Genomic DNA, 20,985 nt, shown 5'->3' on the forward strand with positions numbered 1-20,985 from the left:
TTGAAGTTTTTCATCTTGCAGTTATCAGGACCATTTTCAATTCAATGAATTGAAGGGTAAAATGTTTATACTGCACGAGAGTGCTGACTGGTTAGCAATTTGGACTCAGATTGGCAGATGCATTTCCATGGAGAGTGCATCATTTAATGATAATAACAGTTAACAGTCAGGCTTTGACTTTTATTTTAAATTTGGCAGGGTGATTGGGGAAGACATTGCCTTGAGAAGCAGCAAGCGGTCATAAACCATTCTGTTATGTTAAAACAGTCAGAGTGTGTACTTGTTCTCACTGTCTACAAAAAACAGGATCCTCTGCATTATTTACATACCTTTCAGCACACGCACAAGTCTGCCACTCTTTGACCCTGATCAACAATCTTAGTTGTCAGCATAAATCTTTGCACACTCAGTATTAGAGTCATAGAGTCACACAGCATGGAAACTGACCTTTTGGTATTGGCAAATGTCCAATTGCAGAACCACATTGAATGCTAGAAACTGGTGCTGTGAATTTTCATGTGATTCTGGTTGGGCACAAATGCCTTGCTTGTTACAAACAGTCAAAACCCGTCACACCTATCATACAAACGAATAAATTAGTATATGAATTTTGATTCCAGTATGATGCCAGACATGTAGGCTGTAGGTGTCAAAGACTGATGGAACATAACAAAGCGGCATATCCTTGTCTGTCCTTGGTTCTTCGAGCTTCTGAAATGTAATACTGCTTCCCAGTAAACTTAAATTAAGCCATGGATTTGAGGTCCCGATCTTCAAATATTTTCTTCTTTAGTTGGGTGAAGACTGAGGTGGCAGTTAGAAGCTGAAAATATGTGGGTGAAGAAGGGATTGATCACACACGAGGGGCATTTTACAAACCACATGGAAGTGTAAAGGAATTAAGAAATATTTTCAAAACAAAAGGGAGATTTCAACTACTCAAATAAACTGGCAAGAAATTAATATTATTGTACAGTGTACAGGAGGACTTTCTTACCTAGTATGCAAAAAAAAAATGCCAAGAGCAATCACTTGGGCATTTAACAGTCAAAAGTGAATCAAAATGGATAGGAGAGGTAAACATGATATTTGGGAAATGATGATCACAACTTAATAAGGTTTATGGTAATGATTGAAAAAGATACAAGACAAAAAATAGATTTGAACAAGACAATGGAATTAGGCAAAATAAAGGAGAAAAATATTGACAAGCACAGAGACAGTGGAACAGTGGAAAATATAGAACATAGAACATAGAACAGTACAGCACAGAACAGGCCCTTCAGCCCACAATGTTGTGCCGACCATTGATCCTCATGTATGCACCCTCAAATTTCTGTGACCATATACATGTCCAGCAGTCTCTTAAATGACCCCAATGACCTTGCTTCCACAACTGCTGCTGGCAACGCATTCCATGCTCTCACAACTCTCTGCGTAAAGTCATATTGAACATGATGTTTAATAGTGTTCATGACAAATGCATTCCTCTAAAAACAAGAGCATTATGAATGAAAATCCATGTATGAATAAAGAAATAACGCAGACTCAAACTAAATGAAAGGTCTCTTAATTACGTAAGTAAAGGAAATGACAAAATGGAAATTTAAAAATGGTGAGTAAAGAAGAAAAACAAACAAGGAAAATAATCAGGAATCATAAAATTAACTTTTGATGGATTAAAAAAAAAGGGAAATATTCTACAGGCATTTCAACAACAACAAAACAGGATTCAGATAGGGCACCGAGACACTCACTAGTAAACTGACAGAAACTTACAGCAAAACGGCAGAAGTATCGAATAATTACTTTTCCTTAGTAACTAGCAGGGAGGCTGACAGGGTGGACAGAAAGGTGAACACAAGTAGTAAACTCATCAAAACAGGAGAAAATCCCCAGTCAAAGATTTATGAATCAATTAAAAGTAACAATTAAAAGTAACATAATTTGCATAAAACTTGCCTGAAATATAAAGAATGAATATACATATGAATTCCTTACTATTCAGGCAATGATGTTTACTTCTTCTTAATCCCTTCATTTATAAATTCACTCTATACTTAACTTAGTTAAAGATTTTCCATACTGTTTCTCCATGCCACTCATCAATTGGTTAATAGTAGAGTGGTAGTCTATAATTATAATTAGCCCTAACAATCTAGGAATTGGAATATTCTAGAAATATTAAAAGGAGTAAAATTTAGTTCAGTATTTCAATCTTGCAGTGCTCATATTTCACAATACAGCCTTCCTGACAATGCCTCACCAGCAAAATTGGTGAAAGCCAAAAAAACTCAGAATGTAATGCCCATGCTTGATTGAGGGAAGACATTTTGCATATATAAATAAGGATTCTAAAACCCATTTATATTCCGTAGATTATTTGGCATTGAAGGAACACAGGAGGTCAGCTGTAACAGGAGTTTTGAACACACACGAATGGCTCAAAGATCATGAAGCAAGGATTCTTTATTCCACAGGTATCAGGTCATTGTAAATATGGAGGAAGATTAAGGTTAAACAGAGATATTTACAGGTACAGAGGTACAGGTATGGAATAGCCTGTGATTTACATTGCATTGAGAAATCCTTTGTTTGGCTGCTCTTCCCATGAGCCCTCCTTCCCCCAGTGATACCCTTTTCTTTCCAAACAGGGTTCATTCAACTGCTCTAGCTGCTCTCACTTGCTACATATACTGGGAGGTTTTTGTACAACTGAGCCTCTGCTTAAAGCCTTTCCTCACTGTGACTCCCTGCTGCTGGAGTCCCATTATACTGTATTTGTGTTCCTCTTCTTTTCTGATCTTATCATCCCTCTTTTCTGGGTGTCTCTTTCATCAATCAATGCTGCTGATTTTTCAGAAAATTAATCTTCAGTCTTCCTTAGCTGCTGAGCTACTTGTTCATATCCATATTTGCTCAATGCTTTTGATAGTAACACTGAGGGACAGAGATATCTCCCTGTGTCCCCTGTAGATCTCTGCATGTCAAACTGAGTTTTATATACGGGTGTTATAATATTAATTAACTTTCTATCGCTGCCTCCCATTCACCACGACCATCAAACAGAGAGAAAAGGTTCCCTGAAGACTGCAATAAAACTGTTTTATTTCTGGAGTTTAAATATACAAATGCCCAAAATATCCATGTAAAACTTCCCAAGGATGTTAAATTAATGGAATAAAGCCCACAATAGTGCATAATCTGTGGAAGGAGTGGTCGTGTCTTTTTTCTTGTTCCATGACTTCTTACCATGTTTCTAGGAGCAGCCTTGATGTGAGATCAAAGTTTCAGAACATGGAAATAATACCAAGATAAAGAAGTGCAGCATGAAGAAATGAATCAGGAAGTAGTGGATAGATAACATTGTGCTTAGATTACCCATAATGTCAAAACCATTGAACACTGGCAGTTTGGGCCCAGCAAATCTTGAAACCACTGTACTGAAGAATATCAATGGTCCTTAGAGTGAAGAGTGAACAAATGAAGTATGATTACACATCAGTTCTTAAATTAAGTTAAAATTTGATCTGTTGCTGAATTTGTTTCATAGATTTATATTTGCTTTCACTCAGCAGAGTCCTTCTTTCCCCTGTCTCCATCATTCCAGTACTGCTCAGTCTGCATTTCTGTGAGCCGTGAGACTGTGCGCTGAAATGCGAAGATTTCTTCTGCTCCAGAAAATATTGAAAGGTCTTCCACTTTAGTCTATGAAGAAATAAAAGCAATTGGGTCAAAATTATTCAACAGCAATTTTTGTGCCATGAAGATCACAGCCATTCAGGAATCAAATGTAGTTCTGCAATTGCAACACACATTATCATTTCATAGTCGTGAATTTGACAAGTTGATAACATGTTAATGTCAATGGATTAAGAGCAGCAATGCAGATAATGGCCTAAACACCATGAGAATGATTTTACTCCTTTAATATCCATCATAATGTTTCTAGTCTTGACAAAGTTTACCATATTGATGTATATGTAATACACTAAGTTGCCAATAAGAAGGCTGAACTATGTGTAACTTAGGTCGAGTGTTGTAGTGAGGGGACTGCGTGGGGACAAAGGTTGTTGTTGCCTCCAATGGGCCTAAGGGCCCTGTAAAGAAGGACTCTCCTCCCACTTGTCACACAGTTAAATCTTCCAGGCATTCTGATAGGTGTGGGCCTTCCCCTTGGTGTGAGGAAAACACTGACAACAGCAAAATGAAGCATTTAAATGGCTCTATCTCAACACTATACGCCCGCATTCTCTTCAAAAAGTTCCAAAGGTTTTTGATCCACTGACAGAATAAATTCCTTCTTATCTCAGTCTTAAATTAGCACCCCTTTATTTCGAGGCTGTGCCCTCTAGTCCTAGACTCTCTCTTGAGGGGAAACATCCTCTTCGCATTTACCTTGTCAAGGCCCTTTCGAATCCTACAAGTTTCAATCAGATCACCTTCCAAACTCCAATGAGTAGGCTGCCAACTTGTTTAACCTTTGCTCATAAAACAATCCATTTATTCCAGTGAACCTGCTCTGAACTGCCTCCAATTAAATAATATCTTTTCTTAAATAATGGGACTAAAGCTGCTCATAGAACTCCCTACATGCTCTCACCAGCACCTTGTACAGTTTCACTAAGAATTCCCTCCTCCAACTCCCTTGAAATAAGGGCCAACTTTCCATTAGCCATCCTGATTACTTGCTGTATCTGTCTGGTCACTTTCTGTGCTTCATGCCCAAGTATCCCCAAGTCCAATGATGTTGCAGCTTTTCAAATAATCTCCATTCAAATAATACTGTTCTTTGGTTTTCCCTTCCAAAATAAACATCTCAGTCCTTGGGTTTGCTGCCTTTTCTGGCAATTTTACATGTTTCCTCTTCGAATAAAATACAAAGTGCCATATTCTGTCTGCTCAATTTGGCAAATTATCTGGTGTATCTTTAATTAAATTTTAGACCATGTATGAAAGTAATGACAAAACCACGTTACAACCAAAACGTAAATCAGTATTCAAAAGCTTGTTTTTTAATGTGACTGCCACCATTTTCTGACCCAATTATATTAGTAAGTGGATTTTCCCAGACTACACAACTTTTGTGAAGCAGGAACACAGAGCAAGTAATGGGCTGGGCTTCTGACCTTAACAGTCTTATATCAAGAGGCTGAATGCCAATGGAGGCCAATTGCCTGCCCATGACAGAACCAGAACAATAACATGCAGAGATCCAGGAGAGGGAAATAAAATACAACTCACCTGTTCCAATCCTAGGTCATCTATGAAGACTCTGGCATCATCTTCATGACTGTCGTGATCCTTCTGAACAAATATTCTCTCCAATGGCACTGCAGCTGAGCAAACAACCCTGACCTTTTAGAAAGTAAGAAAATTCACATGCTTTATAACTTAACAAAACTGGAAAGGCTGCATTAAATTTTAACACAAAGTTTACTCATATTTTGGAAACGTGAACAGCACATGATGGATCATGACAAATGAATGGACCATCGCCTCAAACTAAGTCTTTGTTCTCATCAGGAGTTCATTATGAAACATTCATAAGACTATGGCCCCCTACTTCTTCACTATCAACAGCAGTGGTTCATATTGTAAGATCATATAACATACTCTAAAAATTATATATAAACGAATATACAGTATATTGTTCCATGAGCAATTTTTTGTGTAGTGTAAAATGATCAGTGTCAGCAGGCCAGATTAGTGACCACACTAATGACAAAAAATGTTTTTTCAGGGAACAGGTAACAATAATTGCAGCTTTTACAATCAGTTATTTTATAGAACTGTTACCCGAATTTGTGCTAAAAAGATGGACTTCATTCAAGGGATTTGGATTGAAATCACAAAATGCAAGAACAAGAATTTGAATGGTTCAATGTGAAATTTGGGAGGTATCTTAAAAACTTTCATACACTTCTATTTGCATACATAAGCTGTTAGTTAACTGTCTTGGTCACATCATGCAATTGGAGCAAGGTCTTCACATGTGTGAGTCTTAACGACTGTAAATGACCAGGGTTGAGATTACATCCTCAATCAGCTCATCAAAAATTTTAATTTGAAATTGTGTTTCTGACATATTTAATTGATTTTCTCTGCTAGATGTATCTGTTCACAGAACACTTGTCTGACTGCTCCCACCACGACTGGGGACTTGTTCTAAGGCATGAAGATGTGCGAGATGGGTTTTCATGTCTGGAATTAAATTCCCTGAAATATATGTTGGAATCAAAATTGGGGCCCACATCCTCTATGATTGGGTAAATAATTAAGATAATGAAAAAGAATAACTATAATCTTCAGCTCTGGATTTCTAAGCCAAGACATGAGTGTCTCAACCTTTCCACAACTTTCATGGTCACCAAAGCAAAAGCAAAGTGGGAAGAGCTCCTTCAGTATAGCTTTGTTCAGACCTAGATCTAGCGAAAAGATTTTTTTCCAAAAACCTCTTCTCTCAGTATTAGCATGACTTATAAGTGACTGCTAACTTCCTGGAAAGACATTTCATCCATCACTTGACTCGCCTTCAGGTGCTCTCTCCTCCTGCCAGCCTTCAGTACAGCATTTGCATGTCCCATCTCTGGGGAGAAGGCAAGAGCAGAATACCACTTAGTACCAGCTGCCTTCTCCTCAGCCACGTACCTCCATAGGACAGAGGAAATGGGCATGGATTGCTATTCAGCTGGAAGGAGGTGAGATCTAAACAAAGGGTTTACAGGCTGTTCCCTCAACATGTTTTTTTTTTGTATTCAATCATGATTTGTGAACATTGCTGGTTGGGTCAGCATTTATTGCCCATCCCTAGTTTCCCTTGAGAAGGTGGTGAGCTGTTAATTTCTGAGCACCAATGATCCAGATTCATACTTTTATGGCAAGTTGTCATTGACATCTGTAGCCTCCTGAACAAGACATACATTGCCAGGGATTGATAAAAGAGCCATTGGAGGGGCACCACATGTTATGCCCTTGCCAACTCACAGTTGCCAAGTTATGCACTTGTTTTTCTGCAAGGGACAGAGAAGTGTGAAGGTCTGTTAACTGTATGGTGAAAAGGGAAGGATGATATTAAAGGAGGGTGACGATGAAGTCTGGTTACAAGAGGGCTTTAGGATAAGAGTTGACTGTTCAGCCATTAAAATGTGCTTGGAGAGACGGGAATGAGTGTTGTTCAAAGGGTTGCTAGACAGGAAATTGCTGGGAAAGTCAGAGTATGGAGCTAGCACCTGAAAGTCAGGAAAAAGCCAAGGAGTGGAAAAGGAGCAGGTGCAGACTAAACGAACTGAATCTTCAGTGTTGTACAATGCTATGAAGCACATTTAACAAACGCAAGTGTGAACGAAAATATTTAATTCCGTAGGTGCAAAGATGAAACACATTATGATCTTTCATCAAAAGATCTAGCGTGATCTAAGCAAATCCAACCTTGTGATCATAAAAGGCATCAATGAGAGTGATGAAGCGTCGTGCTTGAGTCTTCTTTGCCAAAGTCAGCGTTGGTATATTCCGAATGAATACAGTGTCAAAGTGTTTAGTCATTTCCAGGTAGTCACTTGCTCCAAGAGGCTGGAATTTAAAGTAGAGCCAGATTTTAAAATGAGCTGTCATTCTGGTGCTTGTTGGCTGCAGCTTTACTTTTGTTTTATCTTCAACAGTAAGTCCCGTTATTGAAACGAAATAAAGATATGAAACAGAACAGTATGATATCCCTAAAAACCAAAAGAACTGCGGATGTTGTAAATCCGTAACAAAAACAAAGTTGCTGGAAAAGCTCAGCAGGTCTGGCAGCGTCTGTGAAGGGAAAAGCAGAGTTAATGTTTCGGGTCTTGTTCTGCTCTGAGGAACGGTCACTGGACCTGAAAACATTAACTCTGTTTTTTTTTCTTCACAGATGCTGCCAGACTGCTGAGATTTTCCAGCAACTTTGAGTATGATCCCATAATCTGCACATTCCTACCCCCTGACCTGGGATAAACGGATGCTTCTATTCTGTTTTAACGTCAGTGTCATTACACCTGTATGTTTTCTCCATACTCCTTCGGCATTTATTCAACTCAATCTCAATTTGATTTGACAAGTTTTCACATTGGAGCCAAATAGAGCAGCCAATGCACCATGCTTGTCCTAGAATGTCCATAAATGAACAACCAATATTCTGGATACAGCCATGAGCAACCCTAAAGAAAAATATTAGAATTCATTTTGGTTTCTTTGAACATGTTTATCAGTTATAAAAAAAACTGTACATTTGGCAACAAAAAGACTATTTACACCTGGGTGTGGCAGTTGAATCAAGTGATCATTTGGTGAACACAATGCATCAGAATCAGTAACCAAACCGATTGGGAACCACATTAAAGCTGTTCAAATCAATTTCATTTATACACAGCAGATAGCACCATCACCCTGAACTGGACTCAAAGACATATCCCAGGGTTGAAAGGACAGACCCCATTGGAGTGAACAATCCACTTTTGAATTCTGCATCTCAGCAGACCAAAAAAAACACTCCTCAGGAGCACTGAAAGTAACTACTACAGATACTGGAAATCTGAAATGAGTAAAGAATATGCTGGAAATACTCTAAGTCAGAGAAATGTGATGAGAAGTTTCAGGCATTGCCTTTCAGACAGAATGAAAAAGATATTACAGATGACATCACAATCAGGGAAAGGGGAGCAAAAATTCTGAATGAGCTGGAATATGATTACATTGTGAACAAGGTTACCCAACAGAAGTAACAGTGCAAGACAAAAGGAGACAGGATGAGACAAATAAAGAAACATTTGAAACTCAGAATGCAGCCATTGTTTATCTTCCTACACGCAATGGGAGTGTGGTGAAGTCACAGTACTCTCTGATATAATGGCTAAAAATGCAACTGTATTAGGTGATCTGTCTGAATACTATCTTGGATTGACATGGCGGCAAAGGACAGAAAATAAATGGGTGACAATTTGATAAAATTAATTTAAGATATGATACAAGAGTATTTGAATTTCAGAAAGCTCACAACACAACTATTAAATTGCAAGCACATCAATAATACTAAACATATCCAATATTTAGTGATCTGAGCAGATTTTCTGTGGCTTTCATTTTGATCATCTGAAACCCTATTGTGGTATTCCGCTGTTCATACTGATGCTGGTAATCTGAAATAGAAACAGAAAATACTGGAGAAAGCATGCAAATCTGGCAGCATCTACGAGAAGAGAAACAGAGTTAGTGTTTCAAATCAGAAGTTCTAAAGATTCTTTGGATTCGGAACATTAACTCTGTTGCCCTCTCCACAGATGCTACCAGACTTCCTTAGTTTCTGCAGCATTTTCAGTTTTTACTGCCGTTATATTTAACCTGATTTGTCCCTTTAAGGTCATTGCTTAAATGATCCTTGGGAGGAAATAAATTGGATAGTATCTGCATAAACTGAATAGTACCTAATTTGGGTAACTAACTTCTCAAACAAAAAATCCATATTATTTTGACGAATTTCCATCACGGAGGCACTTGGGTGGATGCTGTTATCTAGCAGCTTTCATTGTTACAACTCCACAAATAACTTACTGAAGTCAATGTCACAATTTTTGCGAAATTAACTATTCATCACTAAATCAGGAGGGACCCGTTCAAACATTGTTGGGCTTGGTCTCCAGTGCTTATTAGTGTTCTGAAGACCCAAAACTGCTTTCTGTCTACAGATACCGCCAAGCCTGCTGAGTTTCTCCATCAATTTCTGATTTTGTTCAGCATCTGCAGTTCTTTGTTGCTGTGTTTTTTCAAAAAAAAAGACCGTGTTTGAATCCCTCTGCACCCTTCAACGTACTGGTTCCTAACAAAAGGTACAAATTACATTCATTGTGATTGAGACAAAAGTACCCACCGTCCTTGTCCTGTACACAATATTGGACACAGTTGACCACAAAATTTTCTCCAGCACTTTTCCAGCCCCATACAGCATGACAACGGTGGACTTGACTGGTTTCATTCTGATCTATTCAGTCACAGAAAGAGAATCACCTGCAATTCCTTTTCTTCTTGTTCCTGCACTGTTATGCTGTCTTTTGTCCCAGGAATTTATCCTTTTCGCCTCTTACTTCTCGTCTACATGGTACCTCTCGATGACATTATCTAAAATCAAGCCATTAGATTCTATCTGCACACTGAAGGCCCTTGTTCTATCTATCTCACCTTCACCTCTTTTAACCCCTCCTCTGTCTCAGGTGCAGAAATTTCCTCCAATTGAATATTTGGAAGAGTGAAGCCATTGCTTTCAGTCTCCACTGCCAACTCCACGCTCTAGCTATTGACATCATCCCTTTTCCTAGCAACTGTTTGAAGTTGAATCAGACTGTTTTCAATGCTGTTATTATGCATATTCCAAGGACCCAAATGCATCCGACACCCTCTACAGATCAGAGACATAGAGTAATACAGCATGGAAAGAGGCCTTTGGCCTTGACTAGTCCATGCTGCCTTCTCAAATAGTTCCAATTGACCACATTTGGTCCATATCCCTTGAATTCCTTCCCATCCATATACCTATCCAAATGTTTTTTAAATGTTGTTATTATTGCCTCAAATGCTTTGTCTGGCAGCCCATTCCATATATCCACCACTCGCTATGTGAAGAAACTGCCCCTCAGATCCTTCTTAAAAATTTCCCTGTCAGGTTAAACCTATGCCGTCTAATTTTCAATTCCCCATCCCTGGCGAAAAAAGACTATATGCACTCATCCTATCTCTGCCACTCATGATTTCTCAATAAGGTCATCCCTCATTCTCGTACATTCCAAGGAATAAGGTCCTATCCTGACCAACCTCTCCCTATAACTCAGGTGTATTAGTCCTGGCAACATCCTTGTAAATCTTCTTTATACACTTTCCACTTTAACTATGTTTTCCCACATCAGAGTGACCAAAACTGTACACAATATTTCAAATGCAGCCTCACCAATGACTTATACAATTGTAACATAATGTCCAAACTCTTATACTCAATGTCTCGACCAATGAAGACCAGCATGCTAAGTGCCTTCTTGACTATCCTGTCCATCTGTAATGCCGATTAAATGAACTTTGTACTTGCACTCCTAGGTCCCTCTGTTCCACAGGGTGTCCCCATTTACTGTATAAGTCCTGCCTTGGTTTGACTTTCCAAAGTGCAACACATCACACTTATCTGTATTGAATTGCATTTGCCAATCCTCAGCCCACTTCCCCTTCTGATCAAGATCCCTCTGTAATTTCTGATAACCTTCCTCGCTATCAACAATACCTCCTAACTAATACCCACAAACTTACTAATCATGCCTTAAACATTCACATCTAGATCATTTATGTAAATAACAAATAACAAAGCACTGACCCCTGTGGCACACCACCAGTCACAGACCTCCAGTCTGAGAAACAACCTTCAACCATCACCCTCTGCTTCCTACCATCGAGCCCAATTTTGAATCCAATTAGCTAGCTCTCCCTGGATCCCATGCGATTAAACTTCATGGCTAGCCTGCCACGTGGAACCTTACTAAAGTCTACGTAGAGAACGGCCACTGCACGACTTTCGTTCATCTTCTTGGTTACCTCTTCAAAAAACTCTGAAAAATTTGTCAGACATGAGTTACTGCACACAAATCCATGCTGACTATCCCTAATCAGACTTTGGCTATGCAAACATTGGTTGATCCTGTCCCTCAGTATCTTCTCCAATAACTTACCTATTACTGTTGTCAGGCTCACTGGCACAGTTCTCTGGCTTGTCTTTGCTACCTTTCTTAAACAGTGGAACAACATTAGCCACCATCCAGTCTTCTGGGACTTCACCAGTGGCTGAAGGTGAAGCAAAAATCTCCACGAGTACCTCTGCAATTTCTTCCTCAGCCTCCCATAACATCCAAGGATGAATATGATCAGGCCCAGGGGATTTATCCACTGTAATGCAACCTAAGGCTGCAAACGCCTCCTCTCTGGTAATATGAATGCTGTCCAAAACATCCTCACTTGTTTTCCTTATTTCCTTAGCATCCATGATCCTATCCTCAGTCAGCACTATAGAACCTCTTGGGATTATCTTTAACCTTATCTGCCAGATCCATCTCATACCCCCTTTCCCTCTTGGTATACTCCTACACTTTTTGTAGTCATTTAGGGATTCACTCGAGCCGGATTGCTTAAACCCAATGTACGCCTTCTTTTTCCTGACCGAGCCTCAATACGATTCGTCAGCCAGGGATCCCTAAACCTGCCAGCTTTTCCCTTCACCCTAACAGGGATACTGTTCCAGGACTCTTGATATCACACTTTTGAAAGCCTCCCATTGCCAGTCGTTCCTTTTCCTTCAAACAGACTCATCTAATCAACACTGCAAATCCTGCCTAATGGCTCCAAAATTAGCCTTGCTCCAGTTTAGCACCTTAACCTGTGGACCTGTTCTATCTTTTCCTGTAAGTATATTAAAGCTAAGAGAGTTATGGTCACTGGGCCCAAGGGCTCTCCCACTGACACTTCAACCACTTGCCTGACATTGTTTCCCAAGAGGAGGTCCAATGTTGCACCCTCCTAATTAGGGCCCTCTACATATTGATTTAGGAAGCTTTTTAGGCACATTTGACAAATTCTACTCCATCCGGGCCTCTTGCACTATGGGCAGCCCAGTCAATACAGGAAAATCAAACTCTCCAACCAATACTACTCTGTTATTCCGACAGGTATCTGCAATCACTTTCCACATCTGCTCCTCTACAACCTGCTGGCTATTTGGGGGTCTATAATACAGTCCCAACAGAGTGACCATCCCCTTCTTGTTTCTAAGTTCTAACCATATGGCTTCATTTGATGTCCCCTTAAGAATATCTTCTCTAAGCACTGTTGTTATCAAAACTGTACAGGAGAGCCCCACAGGACACTGTCATCAAAAGGCAAATCAGGGCAGGACTTATATAGTTAATGGTAAGGTCTTGGGGATTGTTGCCAAACAAAGAGACCTTAGAGTGCAGGTTCATAGTTCCTTGAATATGGATGTTATGTTGAATGTGTTGTTGTGTCTTACTTCCTGACTTATTTGTACTTCTGTCACATCTGTAGCTTCAGTATCCTGGAACATTGAGCTGCCAGACCTGCCCTTCTCTCAGCCATGCTTCTGTTTTGGCTACAATATCTCAGACCCCAGAGCCAATCCACGCTCAGAGCTCATCTCCCTTATCACTCAGGCCTCGTGCAATGAAATAAATGCACTTTAAACCAGAAATCTTTCCCCTTCCTTTACTGTGCCCCTGGCTATCCTGAATAGTAAACTTGCTTTCAATGAGTAATGTATTTTCCCCTGACTTCTCGATGGCCCCTCTCTAATTCAGAGTCCCATTCCCCTGCCAAACAAGCTTAAACCCTCTTGGGTAACATTAGCAAATCTCCCCTCAAGGATATTGGACTCCCTCTGGTTCAAATGCAGCCCATCCCACTTGTACAGGTTACCTCCACCCCAGAAGAGATCTCAATAATCCAAACACTCAAAAACCTGGCCCCACACCAGCTCCTCATGCACATATTCATCTGGTCTATCTTTCTATTTCTATCCTCATTGGCACGTTACACTGGGAGTAATCCAGAGATCACTACCCTTGAGGCCCGACTTTTTAACCACACCTTGACATCAGGTTCTCGCTGACCTGCTGTACAGTCGTGATGACTGGGGCAAGGTCTCGCAAAATTTCCAGATGACTCTCAGCCACCCGCTGATTCACTCTATATTTGGCTTGAAGGTATAAGACAGACCGTGTGGTTGGAGGGTCACTTTTCAGACTGGAGGCCTGGGAACAGCGGTGCGCCACAAGGATCGGTGCTGGGTGCACTACGTTTTGTCATTTGTATAAATGATTGGGATGTGAACATTGAATGTAACCTCACAGTACAATGGCATCTTGATCAGCTGGGCCAATGGGCTGAGGAATGATAGATGTAGTTTAATTTGGATAAATGTAAGGTGCTGCATTTTGGAAAGGCAAATCAGGGCAGGACTTGTACAGTTAATTGTAAGGTCTTGGGGAATGTTGCTGAACAAAGAGACCTTGGAGTGTAGGTTCATAGTTCCTTGAAAGTGGAGTTGCAGGTAGATAGGACAGTGAAGGAGGAGTTTGGTATGCTTGCCTTGTTGGTCAGTGTATTGAGCAAAGGAGTCAGGAGGTCATGCTGCGGCTGTACAGGACATTGGTGAGGCCATTATTGGAATACTGCGTGCAATTCTGGTCTTTCTGCTATAGGAAGGATGTTGTGAAACTTGAAAGGGTTCAGAAAAGATTTACAAGGATGTTGCCAGGGTTGGAGAGTTTGAGCTGTAGGGAGAGGCTGAATATGCTGGGGTATTTTCCCTTGAGTGTTGGATGCTGAGATGTGACCTTATAACATCATGAGGGGCATAGACAAGGTAAATAGATAAGGTCTTTTCCACAGGGTGGGGGGAGTCCAAAACTAGAGGGTGTAGGTTTAAGATGAGAGGGGAAATATTTAAAAGGGGTCTACCGGGCAACCTTTTCACACAGAGTGTGGTGCGTGCTGGAGTTACTAGTCGTGTGCCGCAAGGATCTGTTTTGGGGCCACTGCTGTTTGTCATTTTTATAAATGACCTGGATGAGGGTGTAGAAGGATGGGTCAGTAAATTTGCAGATGACACTAAAGTCGGTGGAGTAATGGTTAGTGCGGAAGGATGTTGCAGGTTACAGAAGGACATAGATAAGCTGCAGAGATGGGCTGAGAGGTAGCAAATAGAGTTTGATGCAGAAAAGTGAGAGGGGATTCAATTTGGAAGGAGTAACAGGAATACAGAGTACTGGGCTAATGGAAAGATTCTTGGTAGTGCAGATGAGCAGAGAGATCTCGGTGTCAAAGTGCATAGATCGCTGAAAGTTTTCATCCAGGTTGATAGGGTTGTTAAAAAGGCGTACGGCGTGTTAGGTTTTATTGGTAGAGGGTTTGAGTTTCAGAGCCATGAGGTCATGTTGCACGTGTACAAAACTCTGGGGTGGCAACACTTGGAGTATTGCGTACAGTTCTAGTCGCCACATTAGAGGAAGGATGGGGAAGCATTGGAAAGGGTGCAGAGGAGATTTATTAAGAGGAAAGGCTGAGGGACTTGAGGCTGCTTTCATTAGAGAGAAGAAGGTTAAGAGGTGACCTAATAGAGACATACAAGATGATCAGAGGATTAGATATGGTGGACAGTGAGAACCTTTTTCCTCTGATGGAGATGGCTTGCACGAGGGGACGTAGCCTGAAATTGAGGGGTGATAGATATAGGACAGAAGTCAGAGGTAGGTTCTTTACTCAGAGAGTAGTAAGGGCGTGGAGTACCCTGCCTGCAACAATAGTAGACTCGCCAAGTTTAAGGGCATTTAAATGGTCATTGGATAAACATATGGATAATAGTGGAATAGTGTAGGTTAGATGGGCTTCAGTTTGGTTTCACAGGTCAGCGCAACATTGATGGCCGAAGGTCCCATGCTGTGTTCTATGTTCTATGTGCATGGAATGAGCTACCAAAGGAAGAGGTGAAGGCTGGCACAATTAGAACATTTAAAAGGCACCTGGATGGGTATATGAATAGGAAGAGCTTAGAGTGGCATGGGCCAAATGCTGGCAAACGGGAGTAGATTTATCTAGGATGTCTGTTCGGCTTGGACAACTTGGTCTAAAGGGTCTTTTTCTGTGCTGTACATCTCTACGACTCTACCTCCAGGCTTGATTATTCTATTGAAGTCTTAGGCAATCACTCATACTGTACCATCTGCAAATTGGATATTATTCAATCCCCTGGAATTCATATGCTTACTCATACCAAATCGCACTCAACTACCTCCCCATCTCAAGCTGAAATTCTCATCATCATTTTCAAACTTGTCACTGGCTTCACCTATTCAAAAATCTCTATAAATTTCCTTCAGCTGTACTATCAATAAGTTTTTGAATTTCCATCCTATAATCATTCCTTTACATGCTTCGCTCATTCCTCCTTTCTTTAAGATGCTCTTTAAAACAAAGCATTGACAAAGCTTTTGTCACAGGTTTAATATTTCATTACATCATTCAGTGTTACATTTTGTTTCACAACTTTAATATAAAGCATTTTGTTAAAGGTAACTAGTTCTTGTTGTTCTTTGAATATAACCTCTGTATTTTACTAGGGCAGTACAGCAAGTGACATACTGTACTTCATTGTTTGTAAATTCTGGACGTCAGTTAGTGATCAATTGTAAGTTTTTGACACCAGAGTTGGAGATGAAACAGTACAGTCAGAGAGTCATGCAGCACAGAAAGAGACCCTTCAGAGTTCTGATAAGGACGGCTCTTGTCACAGTTGAAAATATCACAGATGCATATCTGCAGTGAGATGCAATGGATGTAGAAAATATGGAAAAGAATCTCTCTACATTATCAACAGTAAGCCAGTTGTAACTGTATTTGGCTTGGGAGGGGGGTGGAATGAGTATAGCATTTGGTGGCATTGAATGCAGTTGCATGATGGAAGCAGAAGAACAATGTCAGGATTTGCTGCTGTGGGTGAAATGCTGTCAGGTCTGAAGATTTTGAAAAGGCATGTCAGCAGTCTAGAAAAAGTGGTGGCAGCTCATGGGTTTTACAATATTTGTCAGAGGGTGCTGCAGCATTGGCTAGGAGTTCAGGGAATGGAATTAGGTGAAAGGGGGTGCTCAGGCTTGGAACGTTTGGTGGAATTTGAGGGGTGGCAGGGGGAAGAGATAGTGTCTTGAGAGCATGGAGAGTGGTTGTCCTGTTATGTGCAAGTACAGAAGAGGAAGAGATCAGCAACTTGCAATCAATAACTCTAAGCAAGCATTAGCAAAATTATGTATAAAAGAGTCTTTGGTAGCTATATAATTTTTAAAAAAAAGTTTCTGGAATTTAAAGTTAAATAAGCAAATTAGTCATCAACTTGACAAAATAAATTTCAGTGGTAATTAATCTTAAAAGTTACCGACTGAGGATAACCTTCATTTACAATTAAACTAAGTTGGCCTTCTAGATTGGGGGTGGAGTGAGGGTGAAGGCAGCATTACTCACAAATATTAGATTTATCAATCCTCTGTGGACTAAAGTAAATTGAAATGCAAATTCCTGCCACTCTAAGCCAATGATCATCTCCCTAGGAAACACATGAACGTCACTCTCGGAATATGAATATTCCCCAAATTAATTAAATAAAAGCAGCCTTTCTGAAGGTGAGAGGGGTTCGTGGTGTATTCGTTATAAAATAGAAGGGGATTCGGGTAGAAAAAAACTACAGGTAAAATAAAGCGATTAATTAATTAATTACATTTTGGGAAATATATAACTAAAAGTTTTAAATTGTGAAAGAGCAAAATTGATTAGATGAGGCAGGATAGATGGGTGAGTTCAGTGCTGTGAGTTAGTTAGAACAGAGGCCACACTAATTTTACGAAGGATGTACAAACTGAATTTACAAGCAATGAAGTACAGTATGCCACTTGCTGTACTGAGCCAGTAAAATCCAGAGGTTATATTTGTGATGGCACAAATATAAAGCTGTAGCGATGAGGCAATAGGAGAGAAAAATGATTTCTTTTAGAAATCTGGCCTGCTTTAGAACAAAGAAGGTAAAAGGAAAATCCGATAATAGTATTCAAACATTTAAACATAAAATCAGGAAAAGACATTTTTCCACTGGCTGATGACTCAGCAATTAGAAGTCTTAAATTCAATACTGTCAGAAAAAGACCAAAAGGAGAGGTTAAAAAGAACTTCCTTAACATGGAGGGTGGCTGGAAAAAGGATTGTCCTTCTAGAAACTACAGTGGATGCAAAATCCACAATATTTTTTAAAGCAAATAAACAGTTTCATTATTTTTAAGAAATGGAGACTTCTTCACAGACCAACAAAATCACAACAAAATCCTTCTGTACTGTAAAATTCTTTGACAAAAGGTAGTCTTGATCACACGGGCTCATTATGTAAAGCAGGATTGAGCATATAAGAGAAAGCTGAATCAGCTAATAAAATGACTGAAAACATATGTTTAAACTGAGACAGAAAGCTGTGGCACCCAGGCATATTGAAGGCAGACATGATACAAGTGTGATCAGAAGCAGTTTGAAATGAACAACAAAAGCTGACACAGGATGTAAAACTTTGCATATTATACAAAACAATAAATGTTATTCTAATACATGCTGAAGGTGCAGTCTTACAGAGCAGACATCAAATGGAGACTCTGTCTGCTCTCTGTGCTGCATGTAAAAGATCTCATCGCACAATTCTCAAAAGGAGCAGTTAAGTTCTCCCTGGTGTCCTGGTCAATATTTAGTACTCAACCAAATCATTGAAATACGTTACGTGGTCAATATGACATGACTCTTTGTGGAATATTTCTGTACATAATAGGCTGCTGTGTTTCATGGCTATAATAGTAACTTTGCTTCAAAAAGTACTTCATTAGGTGGAAAGTGCTTTGGAAACCTGAAGGTTGTGAATAACTTCATAAATTATTATGTATCTTTACAGGATTTGGGCATTACTGCTTTATCAGCATTTGTCACTCACTGCAAATTGCTCTTGAAGTGGTTTCGGTGAGGTGCCTTCTTGAACCTTTGCAAACCATGGAGTGTATGTACATTCACAATTGACAGGAAGAGAGTTCCAGAACTTTGACCCAGTGATAGCGACATAGTTCTAAGTCAGGATATTGTATTGTTTGGGGAACTTGTAGACAGCGGTATTCTCCAACATTTATTGCCCTTCTGACCAGGTGGTAGAGGTAATGGGTTTGGAAGGTGTTGTCTAAGAGAGCTTGGCATCTTCCTGGAGTGTATTTTATGGATGGTACACACTTCTGTCATTGCTGCTGATGGAGGTGAATGTTTAAAATGCTGAATGAGATGCTAATCATGGATGGTGTTGAGTTTCTTGAATGTTTCTTGAATGAGCTGCACTCATTCAGGTAAGTGGACAGTATCCATGACATTCTTGATTTGTGCCTTGTAGATGGTGGAAAGGTTTTGGGGAGTGAGGGGTTACATTACACATCACAGAATTTCCAACTCCTGACCTGCGCTTATAGTCACAATGTTTACGTGGCTGGTCCAGTAAATACCAGTCTTCCTTTATTTAATGGATACCATCTGACCTATAAGGAATGGGCTATTGAAGAATACAATAAAAACCAACAGCCATGAGGTCCATGACTTTGTTCAGTTTTATAGCAAATAACAAAGAGCATTTTTTTTCTTTTACTTAGCAGGTGGACTTAAATCTTCTGAATCTAAATTTTCATTGCAGGAAAAGTACCCCTCATACAGGTTCCACCATAAAGGCAGAAACAACTCATACAAAGCTTTAAGTGCAATTCTCATTATGGCTAAAAGCTTACTTTCTTTATGAAGCCAATGTGTCAAAGTAGTAAAATGCAACGCAACTAGCTTCAGCTTTTCATCAGCAGCCCACTTCAGTTAGTGCATCAGAGCTGTTTACACCATACCTTTTGTTTTGCCCTCAGCACTTTTTTTGTTCCAAAAATGGAATGATTTAATGCATGCTCCATCAACATCACTTCAATTCCAGACTTAGCATGTTATCGCATGAACAAAGTCTGCACTGTTCAGTAGGAAGTTGAATCTTTTGTTTGGTTGCATTAGTCATTATAGTCAGAGAGATGTTGCTAACAAAATACAGAAGGTGCTCTGACTCTGAAGGTGCTTTTACATCAGTCATGACATTTCAGCAAAATGTTTATTTATTAATCTGCCATAATGCAGTGGAAAAAAAAAACTAGAAAGTATCCTGATGGCAGAATTACTTTAGTATGTTTGGACACCATATTGATGGTTTTCTCCTTCCAGAGCAGCTTAATGGCATCATCATCCAGTAACTCTGTATAATGAATAATATTGTAATTGAATCAGTTGCAGTAAAGCAGCAGCTACAGAAATTCAGTCAATTTCAGCATATAAGGCAGCCATTTGAACAGGTCTGTCAGCAAGTATTGGAACAGCGGCGCAGAATGTTAATTTTGAAATAGAAGCGTGAGGGGTGGAGGAGAAAGTGCCAATGGAGTTCAGAATCAGATTTACTTATGATCTGCTGGTCAGCACCACACCTTCACTGTCTAGAAAGGGCAAGTATTGGAAGATGTAGAGAAACTTCATTAAGGGGAAGGGTTTGATTTGATTTATTGTAGTCACATGTACCTAAGTACAATGTACAGAGGGAGGCATACGAGGGTACAGCTGCACATGGGGTGCACAAATACAAGATCAACATTTTTTAAAGTTTGAGGGGTCCATTCATCAGTCTAACAACAGCAGGAAAGATCCTGTTTTTGAAACTTCTGGTGCATGTGTTGGAACTTTTGTACCTTCTGCCTGATGGAAAAGGTTGGAAGAGAGTATTACAAGGGTCAGAGGAGTCTTTGATGATGTTGGCAGCCTTTCTGCGGCAACGGGAATTGTACATGGAATCCTTGGATGGGAGGTTGGCTTCCGCGATGGTGTCATTTATCCCTCAGTCAAGTTTCCATAAAGGCCATGATGGTATTGCAATAATCCACAATAAATTCATGGATAACATTGTCTGTTCATAGGTGACCCTTCTGGAGAGAAATGCAAAAGGGTGGGGGAGGTAGTCTTTCTGGCAGAGACCATATGTTCTGCAGTGGGAGGGGTCTGAATCAGTGGAGTTGAAATACTCCACATAAATATTTTGATTTTTCAACCTCTAAAAATCCCATCAAGACTTACTGAAATGTCAAACTTTCGGTCACTCTCCTGATCACTCCTGTCAGCTTGCTCATACTCCTTGTTTTGAAGTTTTCCAATATTCAATTCTACATACTGATAACAGTAGGGAAAACAAGTGTCTTGCTGAACACAGATCAGATCACAAGTAAGATAGTAACACAGATTCATATCTATCAAATTAAGATGCAGTATTTCAATTTCCTCTCAACTGTGTAATGA

The 20,985-nt window shown here is 39.9% G+C and overlaps 1 protein-coding gene across 4 annotated transcripts in view; it reads right to left on the minus strand.

Moving 5' to 3' along the window:
* Window positions 1-2,028: 2,028 nt before the first annotated feature.
* The window catches only part of afg1lb (AFG1 like ATPase b), a 144,466-nt gene continuing 125,509 nt past the window's right edge, over window positions 2,029-20,985 (minus strand). For all 4 annotated transcript variants that reach the window (XM_048531917.2, XM_048531916.2, XM_048531914.2 and 1 more), the window contains 3 exons: window positions 7,432-7,572; window positions 5,245-5,358; window positions 2,029-3,708 (listed from right to left, as the gene is read on the minus strand). In XM_048531917.2, the coding sequence (XP_048387874.1) occupies window positions 3,568-3,708; window positions 5,245-5,358; window positions 7,432-7,572 (396 nt within the window). In that variant the 3' untranslated portion in view covers window positions 2,029-3,567. The remainder of the gene's footprint in view (window positions 3,709-5,244; window positions 5,359-7,431; window positions 7,573-20,985) is intronic.

Source organism: Stegostoma tigrinum, chromosome 4 (assembly GCF_030684315.1).
Source record: "Stegostoma tigrinum isolate sSteTig4 chromosome 4, sSteTig4.hap1, whole genome shotgun sequence".
NCBI lineage: Eukaryota > Metazoa > Chordata > Chondrichthyes > Orectolobiformes > Stegostomatidae > Stegostoma > Stegostoma tigrinum.